Source organism: Zasmidium cellare (assembly GCF_010093935.1).
Source record: "Zasmidium cellare ATCC 36951 unplaced genomic scaffold M409scaffold_18, whole genome shotgun sequence".
Lineage (NCBI taxonomy): Eukaryota > Fungi > Ascomycota > Dothideomycetes > Mycosphaerellales > Mycosphaerellaceae > Zasmidium > Zasmidium cellare.
In genome coordinates this window covers 152,503-168,263 of record NW_022986962.1, presented here as the reverse complement: position 1 = coordinate 168,263, position 15,761 = coordinate 152,503, and the positions used below count along the sequence as shown (strand labels likewise).

Genomic DNA, 15,761 nt, shown 5'->3' with positions numbered 1-15,761 from the left:
ATTTGAATTCAAGGAAAACTCGCGACGAGCAGCGTGGTTTGAGGCACAGATAGAGCATCGGCGCGCGAGCAAGAGGCTTCGGAGAGAAAGGATATTTGGTAGGGCTCCGGCGATGGCAGTACTTGCCCTACCAACTTCAATCGCGGCTGGTGACGATTTTGGATATTATGGGGGAAATCTTGGGCAGGGTCAGGAATTGTGAGGTCTACTTTGATGTGGACAGTGAAGAGGACATGCAGCAAACACCAGGTCGTCTAAGATTGCTCATGGAGAGCTTGAACATGGACAAAACGAAGTAATTCAGGGTTTCTTTTAGATTCATGAGGACGAACTTTTCTACGAGATCGGTGAAGAGTTTCGGACGGAGACAGTGGATGAGTGGAGTGGGCCAACAGCCCGTCGCGGACGAGACGTGGAGAGTTTTCTTGGAAGAGGTCGGGCGGCTGAAATTGAGGCAGTTTTGTGGAGAGAAAAAGGGCAGAGCAGAGCACTGGCAAGGCCAAGAATGGAATGTCATCTATGTTGACGATCCGTGGAACGGCGGGGAGGGAGGATTTGCTCGGTTTCAGGAGTTGGCGGACTTGATTGGAGCGGTAGTAGAGACAGAGGACGGGAGGCTCGTACATGGGCTTTCTCTGTAGTAGTTGAGTCTCTGATTTCACAACAGATAAGAACAATATAATGTCTATATGCTACGTCGTCTGTGAATTGTGTCTGTTGGGCGTGTCAGATTTTACTTAGTTATATCTTTAGATGCTCGCTATAGCAATATCGAATTTGAACAGCATAATCAAATACTAATAGTAGCTTTCTCCTATTGAGTGAGTGACGCTACAGCATTTTGCTGGATGTTCTAAAGATAGTAACATTCGGAATTTGGTCGGGCCGAGCTCTTTAAGTGAATGTTTTCTTTCCCAGCCTCTTCCTTTCTTGTCAACTTCACTCCCCAACATCAACCCAATCTTATCGATAACATGTGATCATGTAACTATGCTTGTGCTCAAAATACTTTCGGAGAATAGTGTATCAAATAATCCATGGCACAGATAATCCGCATAAGCTGGCGGTCTCCCACATTGCAGGGTTTATTGACAGGGTTTTGGAAGGGGTGAGTCACAGATTCGCATGTGTCACATGAAGACGACAGCAATAGTTTACCTTCATTGTTGGATTGCAAGGGCCCGCCTTCCAATCAGAAATCATCCGATGTGGTGTAACGGTTAGCATTTGCGGCTCTCAGAGATGAATCCCATCTGCAGGTCCTGCAAGATCGGGGGTGAGTCCCAGGCTATATAATCATCAGTTCTTTGGCAGTCCGCTAACTTAAGACCAGTTCAATTCCCCGCATCGGAATCCAATTCTTTTGCTCTTGTGGCTTACTTAGTCTTCTTGGACTTCGCTTGGACAGTATGCTGATTCACCATCGTAGGATTTCGACGACGAGACCTGTGAGGGAGTCTGGAACGGAGTTCGAGGCCTATGGAGGTCGCCAAGATCGCCAAACATCCCATCACCTCTGCCTTCACTTTTGCGGTCCTCTACGTCAATCATAGCAGGCTGTCGTGTGCCAAAGCGCTACCCTGCAAGCAGATCTTGGAGCTTAGTATCAAGACCGGACTTTGGACGTTTTCAAAGACTGTCCAGCTGAGAAATCAGAATACTGGAAATATCATGACCCTCTCATGAGTGTAAGCCAAGAATGCCAGTCTTGGTGTGGCGCTCGTATAGAATCGGACGGAGGCCCCACAAAGCCTATATGGGTCTACTAACGCTACCAAATCGCCCAAAGCACTGGGTGAGAGGCCCAGAAACGAGATATTCGTACTCACACTGAGCTCAACGAAGGCTGGGTGTGCTTGGTCTCATCGGACGGTACAGAGCACCTCCTGCGTATCTCCGACGACGTGCATGATGCCCGCTCACAGTGTAACGCTCGGGGCAATTGCAGAGAGACTATATATTCGTCTATCTACTCTCGGCCATGGCGACCAGAAAGTCGATCAAATCACACGATATCATTCACTCTCAATTCCAATAGCAGGAGGGTGAAAAAACCGAAGCATTCGAAACCAAGCCAGACCAACATGCCACCCTCCAACAATCCATATCAACCATACGCGGATGCACACAAGAATCCCAAGGGACCAGGAGATGCGAGACCCACCGCCCTTCAGATCATTGGAGACTGCAACGCCGCTGGGAAGCTCGTCGGAAAGACTGTCGTTATCACTGGCTGCTCCGGAGGCATTGGCCAGCACGTTGCAGCTGCCATGTACGAGACAGGCGCTCAGCTTTACTTGATTGCACGCAACATGCCAAAACTGGAGAAGGTTATAAACGACATTGTGTCGCATTCTTCTTCCAAGGGTTACCCACGTCCTATCGCTATTGAGATGCACCTCGACAATCTGGTCAGCGTGAAAGCGGGAGCACAAGTAATCAAATCTCTGACGGACAAAGTTGACGTCTTGATCAACAACGCGGGAATGTCTGGTGCTCCTCTCAGCAAGACTGTCGACGGCTTTGAGATACACATGGGGACCAATCACTTCGCACACTTCTTGCTCTTCCACGAACTCCAACCCTTTCTGGAACACACAGCTAAGAAATCGGGCACAACGTCTCGAATTGTCACTGTGGCCTCATCTTCTCATATGCTTAGCGGGATCCGCAGGGACGACTACAACTATGAAAAGCACCCGGAAGAGTACACCAAGATGGAAGCCTACGGCCAATCCAAGACTGCAAACATCTACATGAGCAACGCCATTGCAAGACACTTCTCTACTCAGGGTCTGACAGGTCTGGCTGTACACCCTGGTAGCGTCTTCGAAGGCTCGGAGTTTGCTCGCAATCTGACTGAAGAGGGCTTCGCAGCTTTTGGTGGAGAGGAGGTCTTGCAGAAGCTCAAACCCTTGTTCAAAAACGCAGAGCAGGGAGCTGCTACAGTTGTTTGGGCTGCTGTCAGCTTCTACTTCGACGATGTGACTAAGGGAGGAAAGTATTTGGCAGACGTGGGAGAGGGTATACCACAGGCTGCTGGCGCCACTGATGAGGGTCCTGGGTATGCGCCGCATGCTTTTGACAAAGAGGGCGAAGATTGGTTGTGGAAAGAGAGTGTAAAGGCTCTAGAATTGAGAGGATATACTTCTGCCGCTCAATAAGACTTATATCAGTATGTGGTACAGACGTAAGAGAAACAGACCTCCGAACACCAATTACTTCAAACGTCAAGCGAGGCTGACGGATGGTCTTTAACACGACGTAGTAGTTCGTCTAGCGCTGACAAGCAGACCTGGGTAAACCCCTCAGCTTACTTGTAATTACTTGTAAGGAGAAGCAACGGCTTCTTGCCGGTGCAAGTAATCAAGTACGACCAGAATCAAGCCCATGGTGAACGCGAGGTAAGCGACGCTACCGAGAGCTGTTTCACTACATGTCCAGCATAACACTACTTACAAACGTATAGAAGACAGAGCTTAGAAATCAAAAGGTTCGTCCTGGGCCTGTGTAACACGAGACGAGGTTCTTCAAGAAAACCAGGAACAGCACGAGTGGAAAATTTCTGTTTGAAACCCACCAGCTGTATGCAGACTCAGGCTTCAAGACAATATGGCCGACATCAAATTCTACTACCTCAATGGAACCTGCGCCACTTCAGTCCACGCAACTCTACTAGAGCTCGGTATCCTCTTCAAGCCTATCGAGATGGTTCGGAGTCCCAATGGCTTCGTTCCTGGCGATGGAAGTATGACCCGCGAGGATTACATTGAGAAAGTCCACCCACTGGGCTACGTTCCAGCATTGGTCGTCCACGGCCAGCCCCTGACAGAAGCTATTGCAATCTTGTCATACCTGGCGAGCCTCGACCCCGAGAGAGGCTTGCTTGGTAAAACACCCTGGGAGAAGGCAAAGGTCCAGGAATGGCTGGTATGGTTGTCCGGGACGCTGCATTCAACTGGTTATGCAGCGCTGTGGAGACCAAGCAGATTCACAGACGATGAAGCCTTATTTGATGCCATCAAGACCGGTGCGAAGGAGAAGATCAAGTATTGCTACGGTCGCATTGAGGAGAAGATCGATGGGACATATGCAGTGGGCGATCACTTGACAGTCGTTGACTTCTTCCTGAATGTATTCTGGAGATGGGGAGGACAGGGTCAGATTGGAGCTTTGGACGCGAGTGGACTTGATATGGGGCGGTGCCCGAGATTCAGGGAGTTGGTGAAGAATGTGGAGAGATTTGAGGGTTTGAGAGAGGCGTTGAGGACCGAAAAGAAGGAGCTGGAGTTTCCTGATCAGAAATTGTAAGGCATCGGCATGTAGTGAGAATACGTTTTGAAATAGCTGTGAGAAGCTGTATTGCGAAATGAAAGATCCACAGATTGCAGGTACTCTATTATGAGTGGTATTTTAACCTACAAGCTCGAAGTAAAGCTCGACTAGCCCCGTGGACTTGAATCAAAAACGTTTGACTTCAATGGACCACAGGGAGAAAAGCAAAGTCTTCAACTACTATTGAGATACTACAGATTTGACTGCTTCCCTTCATGCTCTAATGCCGTTGCCGAGCGCTCTAGAACAGGCCGCACTCCACGTAAGATTTCTTCCACAATGCTCGCAGCCGGCTGAATGTTCTTGATCAGACCAACCCCAGTGCCCGAGTATGCCACCATTCGTCCATCATTTTCCCAAGCATTAACATCGCTGGCCTTCTTCATCTCTTCTTTGTAACGTTTGATGTTCTCCATTTCAGGCATTCCCGCATCCTCGTCGTCGTGGCCCTTGTTCCTTAATTGTCGCCCATCGTACTCAACTGGCCATTCGGGTCTCGTCTCCTTGATTCGATCACAGAGCGTTGATCGAACCGTGGCAACGCCGCCATCCTTTGTACGCAGCAACGCCTGCTTCCAACCTTGTGCGATACCGGCTTCTTCAGCTACCAGGAACCGCGTGCCCATTACTATCCCTGAAGCACCCAATGCCAAAGCGGCAGCAGCAGCTCGCGGCTCGACGATGCCTCCAGCGGCAAGAACAAAAATGTCCTCTTTTCCAGCCTCTTGTAAAGAGTCCAACACTTCCGGGACCAGGCTGATCAAACTTGCCGCTTGTCGTCTTCCGTGACCGCCAGCGTCTGCTCCTTGCAGAATAAGCAGATCAGGATTCGCAAGTTTAATACTTTCCATTGCTTCAGCTTGGTTCGCCACTTGGATCCAAATATGCGTCTTGTTCTCAGTCTCGCTCCGAATCCGTTTTGACCATTGTTGAAGATCAACGTTTTCCTTGGGGGCGAATAGCCACACGACTGCAGGTACATACTTCTTGATTACGGCTGCGATGGAGTCGAGAGATTGAGTGGAGTTAAACAGTTGGAACCCGACGCCGATTGGAAGGATTCCAGGTCGTGATTGTAAACCTGTGCCTGAAGTGCTTCCCAATATGGTCTTGACCTCCTGTAATAGGCGATCCAAAGTCCCTGCGTTAGAGCCTCCAGGTAGAAATCCCACTCCCCCGGCATTCGTCACTGCAGCGGCCAGTCGAGGAGTCGATGCTCCTAGCATAGGTGCTGAAGCAACCAAAGGAAGCTTGATCCATGGGTATGCTGCTTTGAGACTGGCCATCTTCGAAGTCGATGCTTCCTTAGCTTCGTCGAGTATGAGGCAACTCAATGACTTATATAGACCGTGTGTTGGGTACACGAGGAAGAAGAGGGTGCAACTCGGGAATAACGAAATCTCGGTGCTAAGCACTGAATGGGAAGTCAAAATGCCAAATTTTTCAGCCTAGCCCTTGCAAAATGCGAGTTTCTGCGGCGTGAGGTCGATGAGGTCTTTACTTGAACTTTAAAGTCATCAATGCTTTGTACCTAAGCTTTTGGCTCCGGCATCGGACGCTAATTCTACTGCTAGCGGCAAGGTCAATGTCTGGATGAGGCTCGCAGCCTTGCGCCAAGAAAGGGATCGAAATGGCAGAGAAGGCGTCTTGACAAGCATAGACTATTCACGCCTGGGGACACTTCGCATGAAATATAATCTCCAATATAAGAAATTCGAAGATCTCGAAAATTTTGGAGAACTGATGAGTTCACACTGTTCTATAAGAAAGACCACGGCACCAGAGACGAGCCTACTCCCGAACCTCCACCATCAACTGCCACTTCCCCTTCCGTTGCTCATAAAGCTGCACAGCCTTCTCCGCAATATTCGTCGGATTGAGATGTTTCTTCGTCGGGTTCACAATCCCACAAGCCTTGACGACCCCGAAATGCACCTCCTTCCCGAAAGCCTTATTCAGCGATATGAACAAATTCTGCTGACTTGCTTTCGACATCCCCAAAGAGAGAACTTCTGGCAATGGGTCCTCTGGGAAGTGGCTGTTGGTCACGAAGAAAGAGGGCGAGGGATGGTCGCTGCGCTTGAGGAGAGGAATGGCCCATTGTGCGATTACGTAGAGGGAGAGATTGCCAGTCTGAATGTGGTCAGCGCGGATTGTGTGTATGCAGACATCCTGAATAGTCCGAACATACTCTGAAGTCTTCTTCAACTTCCTCCGCTGACATAGTCAATACCTCCGCTCGTCTGATTCTCGCGGCATTATGGTAAACGAGTCCCAGCGGACCAAGCTGTTCGATTTCGTTCAGCGTGCGGCGGAGATTGTCGATGTTACTGAGATCAGTCTGGAAAGTGAAGACCTCGACGGCTCGACCATGTTTCTTTGCAGCTTCTTGGACCTCGATTCTCTCAGACGCTAGCCTTTCTCCGTTCCGGGAGCATAAAACGATTCTGTCGAAATGTTTCTGAGCAAAGGCTGTGGCGACTGCAATGCCAATTCCAGGCCTGCAAAAAAGATATCAGTCTCGTTGTTGTCCACTATGGGATATAAAGCGCTTCACTCGCCCGCTGCCGAAGAGGACGAAAGTCGGAGACAGCATTGCTTTCATGCAATCGATTTGAAGTTGCAGATGATGAATACGCCTAATCGATAATCGAAATTCGTGGCCTTTAGTACACCGATCCAGAACCATGGCGCCCGCTATTTGAGTGAAGGCATGCATTCATCACGAGGCTGCTACCCGTAGCACCATGCAAGAACTAAGCCTAGACGACCAAGGCGAGGTAAGCGACTGACGCGACGTTGGAGGACTCATTGCGGCTTCGGAACCTCTCCTTGTCAAGATTTGATATCTTGTTGTTACGTTTCGGGGCGTCCATGGACTAGAATCAAGGCTGTCGTGCTAGACTATCAACTTTCAATGCACACCCACGCAACGCTGCCCAGGTGATGTTGGGTTGGTCGCACGCTCTCTTCAGGACGACACGTATGGAAGCAGCTGCTCGACAGCGATTTGGAGCATATACATGAGATCAATACCCGCTGACCACAGTGCTCAATTGGCCTCTCGTCGACATCTTCAAGTGTGATTTACCAACGCACCACAATGTCCCAACTCCTCAAAGTGGCCGCAGCCCAATGCCACACGCTCGACACTACAGCCAACACCCTCAAACAACTCGAACAAAAAGTCAAAGAAGCCGCCTCTCAAAACGTCGACCTCGTTCTCTTCCCCGAAGTCTACCTAGGAGGCTACCCCCGCTCAGCGACCTTCGGTGCCAGCGTTGGTGAACGAAGCGCTCATGGGTACCATCAATTCCTGAAATACTTCCAGGGAGCTGTGGATCTTGGAGACACGCCGATTGGAGCGGAAGAAGATTGGGTAGAGCGAAGGATACCGACTCGTGAAGGGGAAGTTCGTGGTGATGGTACGAGGGAGGAGTTGGAGAGAAGTGCGAGTGAGACTGGCGTCTTCATCGTCACTGGTGTCCTTGAGCGGTCCGGCGGGACCTTGTACTGCGCCGTGGTCTACATCGATCCAGTCAAAGGTGCCGCGGGAAAACGTCGCGAGGTCCTCCCGACCGGCAGCGAGAGACTCGTCTGGGGCCAAGGTCATCCTCGAACACTCAAAGCCATCACTACCACTATCAAAGGTGTCAAGATCTGTCTCGCGGCTGCAATTTGCTGGGAGAACTACATGCCACTTCTTCGCCAGGCGCTCTACCAGCAAAATGTGAATCTCTATCTTGCACCGACTGCGGACGGACGTCCGACTTGGCTGCCTCTCATGCAGACGATAGGATTTGAGGGACGGACGTTTGTCGTGAGTGCGAATCAAGCTGTTCGTGATGATGAGCTGCCAGAGTGAATCAATGAGACGAAACGAGAGGGCAAGTTTATCAGCGGTGGAGGATCTTGTATCATCTCGCCGTTCGGCAAGGTATTGGCTCGCCCCATCTGGGACGCGGATGGTGAGCTTCTCATCCAGGAGCTTGATTTTGAGGGCTGTGAGAAGGGGCAGCTTGACTTGGACGTGTCTGGGTCGTACTCTCGCAACGACTCATTTCATTTATCTGTAGATGGCCTGGATCTGGTGCCGCCACCTTGAATTGGAAACGCAGATGGACGAATATGCAAGTGTCACCCATCATTCCGCACCTTGGCCGTGTGTTGATGACAAGGGACGACTGCCATCGATGTGATTTCGTAGAGCTCGACATAAATCGAATTCAGAGTCCATTGACCAATCCAGCCATTCACGAGCGACTTGCTTGCGTAGCAGCCAGTCTTTCGTGAAACGCTCATCGGCATGATCAGCGCTGTACACCTTCACTTCAGGCTTGGTCTTGTCGTCGCTGCTAGACGAGTTCGACCAGCGTCCATGGCCAATGGGCTCGTACACACGAGCCTGGCCTCGACTTCGTTTTGCATCGCCAGAGGACATCGGTCGTGCGTAGTAGCAAAGATAGTTACGCCCGTTCGTCTCCGGAATCAGGACCATTATGACACGCTCAGCAGGCGGCGGATAATCCTGGACAGAGAGTTGGACTCCGCTGCATGTCTCAAAGGCTTGAAGAAAGATCAAGCTGATAGCTAGAGGCTCTCCACAAACAAGGCCCTCGTACCCGACCCGACGGATCATGTCGACAATAGCTTGAAACCAGGACGACCGGGGAGAGCATTGAGCAATGATATGCATCATAGCCAGTAAGCCAGGTTTAAGACCTTCGCTGGGAATGTATCGATCGGATGCCTGTGGGTTGCCGCTTGTCGTCTCGCCATCGTTTAAGGCGATGCCGTGAAGCTGAGTCGCTACGAACCGCAAACATTCGTAGAAGTAGAAATACGCCGACGTCTCATACGACTCAGATTCGTCTGTCTCCAGTAAAGCGAGAGACCACATGGCCCTCCCCATGTAGAAGTTGTAGAGTGCTGCAACGACGAGGCATGCGGACGAGGTAGACGAGCCGGTGTATGGAGGAGGCGGCATGGGTAAGGCGTCAGACTCAAGCTCATCTCGAAAGTCGGGGAGAGTATTGAGATCTGATTCTACCAATTGCTGCGGAAGATGCTTGATGTACTTTGTTCGCCAGCCTTGAAGTCGCTGCTTGAGCCTCAGGATATCGTTTGCGGGTGCAGCAGGGCGTTCATGCGCTGCCCATGGGTCCCAAATGAGTGCTTCCATATCTAGGTCCTTCACCACACTGTCGAGACTACGCTGAAGCATCACTGATAGCGGCATACCTGAGTCATGGCTAATGGCGTCAACGATGTTCGTCGCACTGTCCGCGTGGGCCGAAGGAGTAACCTTTTGTAGAGGCTCAATCGGGCGAAACAACGGTAAGACCATGCGCCGGATTTGACAAAGTTCTTGCAAGCACGAACCGATGGCATCCAGGCTTGTTTGTGTAGCTGGCCAGTATCGATCCCCTGACTTGGTAGTCGTGGCACATTGTACGCCAATCTGAGAATGATAGTGGGCGGCAATCTGAATGTGTCCCAAAGCTGCAGGGACGTTGCCCGCAAAGCACTAGAGAGCGATATGTTAGTGAGTTAATTCAGGACCGACAATGCTGATCCACATACTTCGAAATAAGCGAGTAGCTCTAGAACAGCTACCAGAATACTAGGTCGAGCTTTGGCTTCTTCTATATGGCTGGACAGAGACTCCAAAGCCCGAGTGTATGTTTGGAAAGCGATGACTTTAGTATCGAGACCACGGCTCCGATCGTTCTCCCCTGGCATGGGCAGAAGTAAAGCAGCGCGATGCATGTTGCCTAGCGCGGTCAAGCCGAGGAAAACGTATTCACAACCCCAAGCCTCGTGGCAAAGCTCATCTCGCCAAAACCCCACGTGCTCAGGAGGAAAGAGCACAGGGATTGTCCGAAAGAGAAACTGGTGATAGGCCAGCACCCAACGGGCATCCGCACAAGGCCGCTGAGAGGAGTGCGGGTTACTGAGCAGTGCAGTGAGAGGGGCGCCGTCGTCTCGAACACTGATCGGCACCGGTATGAGTGTCTGTCGCTTGGGTCCGCCCGGCATGCATGGTGGGCTGCGAGCATTGAGGTCCTGATCGCTGGTCTCGAATGCTCGCTGGATTGATTCTCCAATTGCGCGAGTAGTAGTGCCTTGTACAGTCGGTGACTTCGACTCGGAACCTGAAGGCTTGCTAGATGAGTATCCACACCTGCTCTGACTGCCTTTTCGTGCAGTGTTCCGAGCCTGTGGTCGAGGGGCAACCTGGCGTCTGCTCTCGTAGCCGGCGCAGTCGATGTTCGCATTGTCGCAACGCTCACAGGTCGGCTTGCGCTCATCGCATCTCACACGTCTAGCTCTACACGACAAGCATCCTGTGCGTTTTCGCTTTCGCTTGGCCTTCTCTGCACCTTCCATATCCGAGTCTGTCACGAGGCTGTGGCGTGTTAGAGGATTCGTATTGTCCTTGCGGTCCGGGCAATGGCGGTCATTCAGGAGGCATCGAGGCCGAGCTCGCAACAAGGGGAGAGATCAGGAGCATGTTCAAGCGAGGCAGGCGAAGGAGGCAGACGAGACTGAAATACATAAGAAGAATGTACACGGCTGAGACTTCGAAGGACGTGACGTCGCTGAGCTCGCTTACCTCGCTTATCTCGCTTCGATCGCTTGTCCCGCTAAAGTCTTCCGTAGCTCCAGTTTCGCTACGGGCGCCTAAAAGGATACAATCTTCACGACCACCTTCGAAGCCTCTTTCTTAGCCCTACTTTCTTCCAACACACATGCATGCCATCTTGCACGGCCCACAATGCGCCATCAACGACACTCCCGCCAATAGCAGTCGTGACCTCATGGCTGGAGGATGGCGAGATCGGAACCGCGACGAGGAGCTGGTGTTCCTTGATTAACATTTAGTGTGCCCCTTTTTCTGTCGTAGCTTTGCTTCATCAGTGTCCTGATCGCTAGCTCTCCATCCATTGCGTACTACTCACATAGCAGATCTTCAATCGAGACATGTCCTGCTCCCATATCCGCACGACTGACCGGAAATATCCTCTGCGTCAACCCGCGGACTGGATAGTCAAGTTTCCTCGATATATGCTGGAGCTACCAGAGGATGTCAACGAAGTCAGCATCACCTATATAGGGCTTCAGCCTCGGCATGAAGAGAGCCTTGCTAGAGCATCACATACAGATCTCCATAGACATGTGACAACAGCCGCTCAGAGACATCTCGCAGCGAAGATCGACAATTGGATTGGCCGTGCGTCTACTTCTCTAGCGCCAGCGTTGTGGGAGAAACTTTACGTTGAGACCGGCTATGATGTTCCTGACACGGAGATGTACATCCTCTACTGGGCGGATAAGGACGTTGCGAGACGGGCAATCCGAGACCTTGATATCAAGAAACTTCACAACTCACTTCCCTCTCAAGATCAACAAAACATCGGCATCTGGCATGAGTCCTTTAAAGTTCCCAAGTCAAGACTGGAAACTGTTTACTCTGGCAACGACTATCAGCCAGGTATAGCTTCACTGCCAGGCGCCAAGCAAGTCAGCCACGCTTTCACAGGCTACTGGGGAGCAGCACGGGACCGAATCCCTTCATCAGCAGACGACTCCTTCGAGCCAGAGGCATCGCTACCACCGCCTGATTTTGCAAAGGATATTAAGCGCCGTGATATCTGTGGTAGCAATAATACTTCCATGATCCATATCCGATCGGGACAGTACTGGGAACGATGTGAGGAAAACGAGCGAGAGGCGTATGAGCGGACGCTCGAACCTGTGCTAAGAGAGGGAATGGCGTATCTGGAAAACAACGCCGCGGAAACAGGTGACTGCGGGCTGCGATTTTCGCGAAACCTCACTACAAATCGACTATTACAAGATGAAGAGAACGCCAAGGAGTTCTACAGTGCCGTCGTTGATAGCGCTGTAGACGTTCGATATGGATCCGACACGACCTCTGCCGGCGCCTCGTCAACAATCGAGACATCAAACACTGGCCATGGACAAGACCCCAACATCATCCCCAACCCCCAACGCCCCCGACGAGAAACCTGCAGCAGTGGCTTCTTTCGCTCCCTCAAAGACCTCGAAAACTGGGCGGCCAAACACCCCACGCACCACAAGATCTTCCACGGCGCACACGCTCACTCGACCAAGTTCGGCAAGACGACGTTCAAGATGCGGACGTGGCATGAGGTCGCGGCGTTGAAGCCCGGGGAGGTGCAGTTTGAGTATGTGAATTGTCAGCCTTGGACGGGGTTGTTGGGGTTTGTGGAGATATGATGAAGGGGTCTCGTCTTGCTCTATGATTTCAAAAATCAGACGTTTGTTGACGTATGATCTCTTCCAGATTCCAAACCTCCCAACCCTCACTCACCATCCCCTCCCCTCCCCTCCCACCCGGGCAACGCCATCCCCCTCTCCCCCTCCCCCCACCCCTCCGGCCACCAAACCATAACCGCCACCCCCTCAACACAAACAAACCCCTCCCTCTCATAAACCCTCCTCGCCACCTCCGTCGCATCCGCCCACCCAGGCACACCCAGCTCCCTACACCTCTGCACGCCCCACCTCACTAGCGCGCTGCCCGCCCCCCGTCTCTCCCAAACAGGATCCACGCAGAGGAAATGCAACTCCCCGAACGCCCGACCGCCCATCCACTTAACCTGCCTGTCGAGCATCCCCCTCACAAAAGCGCGGGCTTGAGCCCGCTGCGTAGCATCCGCCACCCACTCCGCAGAGAAGATATAACTCCACTCCGCAAACTCCCTCTCCGCCATCTCCCTCTCATGGAAAATCCAATTCGCCATACCCACGATGACCTCCTCCCCACTCTCGGGATTTTTATAAACACACTTAAGCGTCATAGGCGTGCTGAATTTCTGGGAGTGGAGGGCCCAGGCTCTAAGGGTGTTGGTTGTGAAGAGGGCGTGGCCTGCTGAGTCGGGGGTGTAGCCGACTAGGCGCAGCCAGGGGATGTGCGAGAAGGCTGTTGTGAAGATGTGGGCGAGGCGGGGGAGGTCGTGTTCTTGCGCCGGTTCTATGCGCATATTTGTTGCAGACATTGTAGTGGGTTTTAATAGTCTGTTGGTCGGTGGATGGGGGAAGTGGGTTGAGGATGGCTGCGGCTGGGTCTTCTTGCTAGACAGCAGCAGGAGCAGCAGCAGTAGTTGTGGTAGTTGAAAATGGAAATGAAGCAGATGTTATCTCTCGAAGGATGCTTTAACTATCGTTTCCTCGTCTCCACTAGGTAATGAGTGATCCCCCCCTCACAATAGGGCGATTCTGCGACCCCTCCGCGTGGACAGCCTAAGCTCGGAACTCGTTTCCGGGAAGGTCTTTTTCTTTACTCAATCGCCCTATGCGATTTCTCTCATGCCTCAGATTGGGCCAGTCCTTTGACGTCTTGATACTATTTACTCCTTATCACACCCCGGCGTGGGATATATACATCTCAAATCGCCTGTCCATGATTTTGCTTTTCCCTTCGCTTTGCCGATGAGCTGGGCGGGAGTTGGGGATTTTTCTTCGCTTGTTGTGCTTGGCGAGGTAGCTATTGTTTTCGTTGAGGGGATTGAGGACTCTGAAACTTGGCGAGAGGTCGATGAGATGGTGGTTGTTTTGCTTGCAGCCTTGTTTGATGAAGATGAAGTGGGTGTGGATGAAGGCTTGGCGGTGTCGCTCGCCGACTTTCTGCTGGACGCAGGGGTGGAGGCAGAAGCCTGTTCCGTCCCCATTGTTTGCGTCTCTTCACCAGAAGCTCTCTCTGTCGGCCTCGCACTTCCCTCGCCAACAAAAGCCGTCTCGCTCACTCCAGACTGCCCACTCTTCGCCATACCAGTAGACGTCTTACTCGCCCCCGGCCCAACCTCCACAAACCCCAACAAACTCTCACTATACCCGGGCAACATAGTCCTGCTCACACTCCCTGTCGCCATGCCCGTGGACAACTTCTCCGTAAAACTCGTCAACCTCCCACTAACGCTCGTCCTGTGCACCAACTCGCTCGCCGCGCTATACGTATACAGCCGACTCGGACTGACGAACTGGAACGCTGTCGTCGGCGCCTTGGTGACGTACGCGGAGCTCAGGTTCGTGCCCGTGAAAGATTGGAGGACGTAGGCCGTGCCGCCGTTGACGAGGGTTGGGACGATGGGGAGAGGTTTGAGGGCGTTTGGGTTGGTGGTTGGGGCGGGTGGGAGGAGGTCGATTGTGGAGAGGCTGGAGGGGAGGGCTTGGATTGGGATTAGGCTTGGGAGGGAGTTTTGGGCGTTGATGCTCGTCATGCGGAGGAGGGCGGCGGCTATGGCCGCGTCGTCGTCGTCGTCGTCGTGAGTGGATTTGGTTTTAGTGGCTGACGGTGTTGGAGCAGGGGCGTTGGGGTGCAGGAGAGATGTGATCTTGAGGCTCGTGAGAGGCTTTGTTCGGAATGCTGAGGGCACTGCGGTTGGATTGGGTGGCGGTGGCGTGTTCGTGTCCAGGGAGGTAGTCTTGACGTTTGGCTGTTGCTTCGTGCTGAATGAAGAGGACCTTGCCGTTGTAGCTGGTGGTGCTGGCGGGTTTGGATCAAGGATGGACGTGATCCTAAGGCTTGTAAGAGGCTTCGTCCTGAACGCAGAGGGAATTGCTGTTGGATTCGGTGGCGGTGGCGTGTTCGTATCGAGGATTGAGGTGCTTTCGATACTCGACTGAGGCTTCGTTTGGAATGCAGAAGTACTCGCGGAGGTATCTGGTGATGCTGGAGCATTCGGATCGAGAGTAAATGTGATATCAAGACTGGTAAGTGGCCTGGTCCGGAACGCAGAAAGTATGGCGGTAGGGTTGGGTGGAGGGTGAGAGAGTGTCCCGTTGTCTCGTTCACTAGAATGGAACCGTTAGCTCAAGTTCGAAGAACGGCTCTCTCAAGAGGTTACTCACATCAAATTCGTCAGTATATTAGTCTCCCCAGTCTCGGCTCGTTTCTCATGTGGATCATAGCTGAAAGATCGTGTTGGATCGTACGTGAACGATGGCTCCGAATCGTACGTAAATGAACGCAGCGGATCGTATGTGTATAGCGGGGAAGGATCGTATGTGAAGTGCGGAGTGGAGGTTTCCGATACGACTCGAACTTCTGTAATAACAGATTCGATCTCGTCGTCGTGGCTGTTATCTGCGTCGCGTTCGTCAGATTGAGCGGGAAGCGGTATATAAGCTCCTGTGGCGAGTCGGCTGGCCAGCAGCAGCGCGAAGAACGCTTCGTTATAAGTCATTATATGCGTCTGGTGAAGTTGCTGTCTTGTCGACGTATAGGTAGATCTAGTGAAATGCGGGAAGACACATGGGAATCTCGTGGTCGGGGGATGGCGAAACCGTCCATATAGGTTCCATTGTCCCAACAAACAAGGCAAGCCGGGCGTACGAGGAATCTTGAAATGAGCTTCCTCATTGCACAACAAAGAAGT

General features: G+C 52.1%; 10 protein-coding genes across 10 annotated transcripts; 4 read left to right on the top strand and 6 right to left on the bottom strand.

Moving 5' to 3' along the window:
* Positions 1-8: 8 nt before the first annotated feature.
* M409DRAFT_54821 (uncharacterized protein) lies at positions 9-626 on the bottom strand (the record flags this gene model as incomplete). Its single annotated transcript, XM_033812838.1, has 2 exons — positions 9-254; positions 333-626. 2 exons carry the CDS (start codon positions 624-626, stop codon positions 9-11), a joined length of 540 nt encoding a protein of 179 aa, XP_033667367.1.
* A 1,458-nt stretch (positions 627-2,084) lies between these two features.
* M409DRAFT_66528 (uncharacterized protein) lies at positions 2,085-3,194 on the top strand (the record flags this gene model as incomplete). Its single annotated transcript, XM_033816973.1, has 2 exons — positions 2,085-3,125; positions 3,177-3,194. The coding sequence occupies 2 exons, from the start codon at positions 2,085-2,087 to the stop codon at positions 3,192-3,194; spliced, it is 1,059 nt and encodes a 352-aa protein (XP_033667366.1).
* A 418-nt stretch (positions 3,195-3,612) lies between these two features.
* On the top strand, positions 3,613-4,311 carry M409DRAFT_23115 (uncharacterized protein; the record flags this gene model as incomplete). The annotated part of the gene is made up of 1 exon (XM_033806643.1): positions 3,613-4,311. The coding sequence occupies one exon, from the start codon at positions 3,613-3,615 to the stop codon at positions 4,309-4,311; it is 699 nt and encodes a 232-aa protein (XP_033667365.1).
* A 215-nt stretch (positions 4,312-4,526) lies between these two features.
* On the bottom strand, positions 4,527-5,621 carry M409DRAFT_54818 (uncharacterized protein; the record flags this gene model as incomplete). Its single annotated transcript, XM_033812837.1, has 1 exon — positions 4,527-5,621. One exon carries the CDS (start codon positions 5,619-5,621, stop codon positions 4,527-4,529), a length of 1,095 nt encoding a protein of 364 aa, XP_033667364.1.
* Positions 5,622-6,126: 505 nt separating this feature from the next.
* Positions 6,127-6,559, bottom strand: M409DRAFT_23113 (uncharacterized protein; the record flags this gene model as incomplete). The annotated part of the gene is made up of 2 exons (XM_033806642.1): positions 6,127-6,468; positions 6,527-6,559. The coding sequence occupies 2 exons, from the start codon at positions 6,557-6,559 to the stop codon at positions 6,127-6,129; spliced, it is 375 nt and encodes a 124-aa protein (XP_033667363.1).
* Positions 6,560-7,438: 879 nt separating this feature from the next.
* Positions 7,439-8,440, top strand: M409DRAFT_66526 (uncharacterized protein; the record flags this gene model as incomplete). The annotated part of the gene is made up of 2 exons (XM_033816972.1): positions 7,439-8,173; positions 8,210-8,440. 2 exons carry the CDS (start codon positions 7,439-7,441, stop codon positions 8,438-8,440), a joined length of 966 nt encoding a protein of 321 aa, XP_033667362.1.
* A 39-nt stretch (positions 8,441-8,479) lies between these two features.
* M409DRAFT_23111 (uncharacterized protein) lies at positions 8,480-10,725 on the bottom strand (the record flags this gene model as incomplete). Its single annotated transcript, XM_033806641.1, has 2 exons — positions 8,480-9,862; positions 9,919-10,725. The coding sequence occupies 2 exons, from the start codon at positions 10,723-10,725 to the stop codon at positions 8,480-8,482; spliced, it is 2,190 nt and encodes a 729-aa protein (XP_033667361.1).
* Positions 10,726-11,319: 594 nt separating this feature from the next.
* On the top strand, positions 11,320-12,600 carry M409DRAFT_23110 (uncharacterized protein; the record flags this gene model as incomplete). The annotated part of the gene is made up of 1 exon (XM_033806640.1): positions 11,320-12,600. The coding sequence occupies one exon, from the start codon at positions 11,320-11,322 to the stop codon at positions 12,598-12,600; it is 1,281 nt and encodes a 426-aa protein (XP_033667360.1).
* Positions 12,601-12,686: 86 nt separating this feature from the next.
* M409DRAFT_23109 (uncharacterized protein) lies at positions 12,687-13,382 on the bottom strand (the record flags this gene model as incomplete). Its single annotated transcript, XM_033806639.1, has 1 exon — positions 12,687-13,382. The coding sequence occupies one exon, from the start codon at positions 13,380-13,382 to the stop codon at positions 12,687-12,689; it is 696 nt and encodes a 231-aa protein (XP_033667359.1).
* A 351-nt stretch (positions 13,383-13,733) lies between these two features.
* On the bottom strand, positions 13,734-15,569 carry M409DRAFT_23108 (uncharacterized protein; the record flags this gene model as incomplete). The annotated part of the gene is made up of 2 exons (XM_033806638.1): positions 13,734-15,177; positions 15,235-15,569. 2 exons carry the CDS (start codon positions 15,567-15,569, stop codon positions 13,734-13,736), a joined length of 1,779 nt encoding a protein of 592 aa, XP_033667358.1.
* Positions 15,570-15,761: the final 192 nt, after the last annotated feature.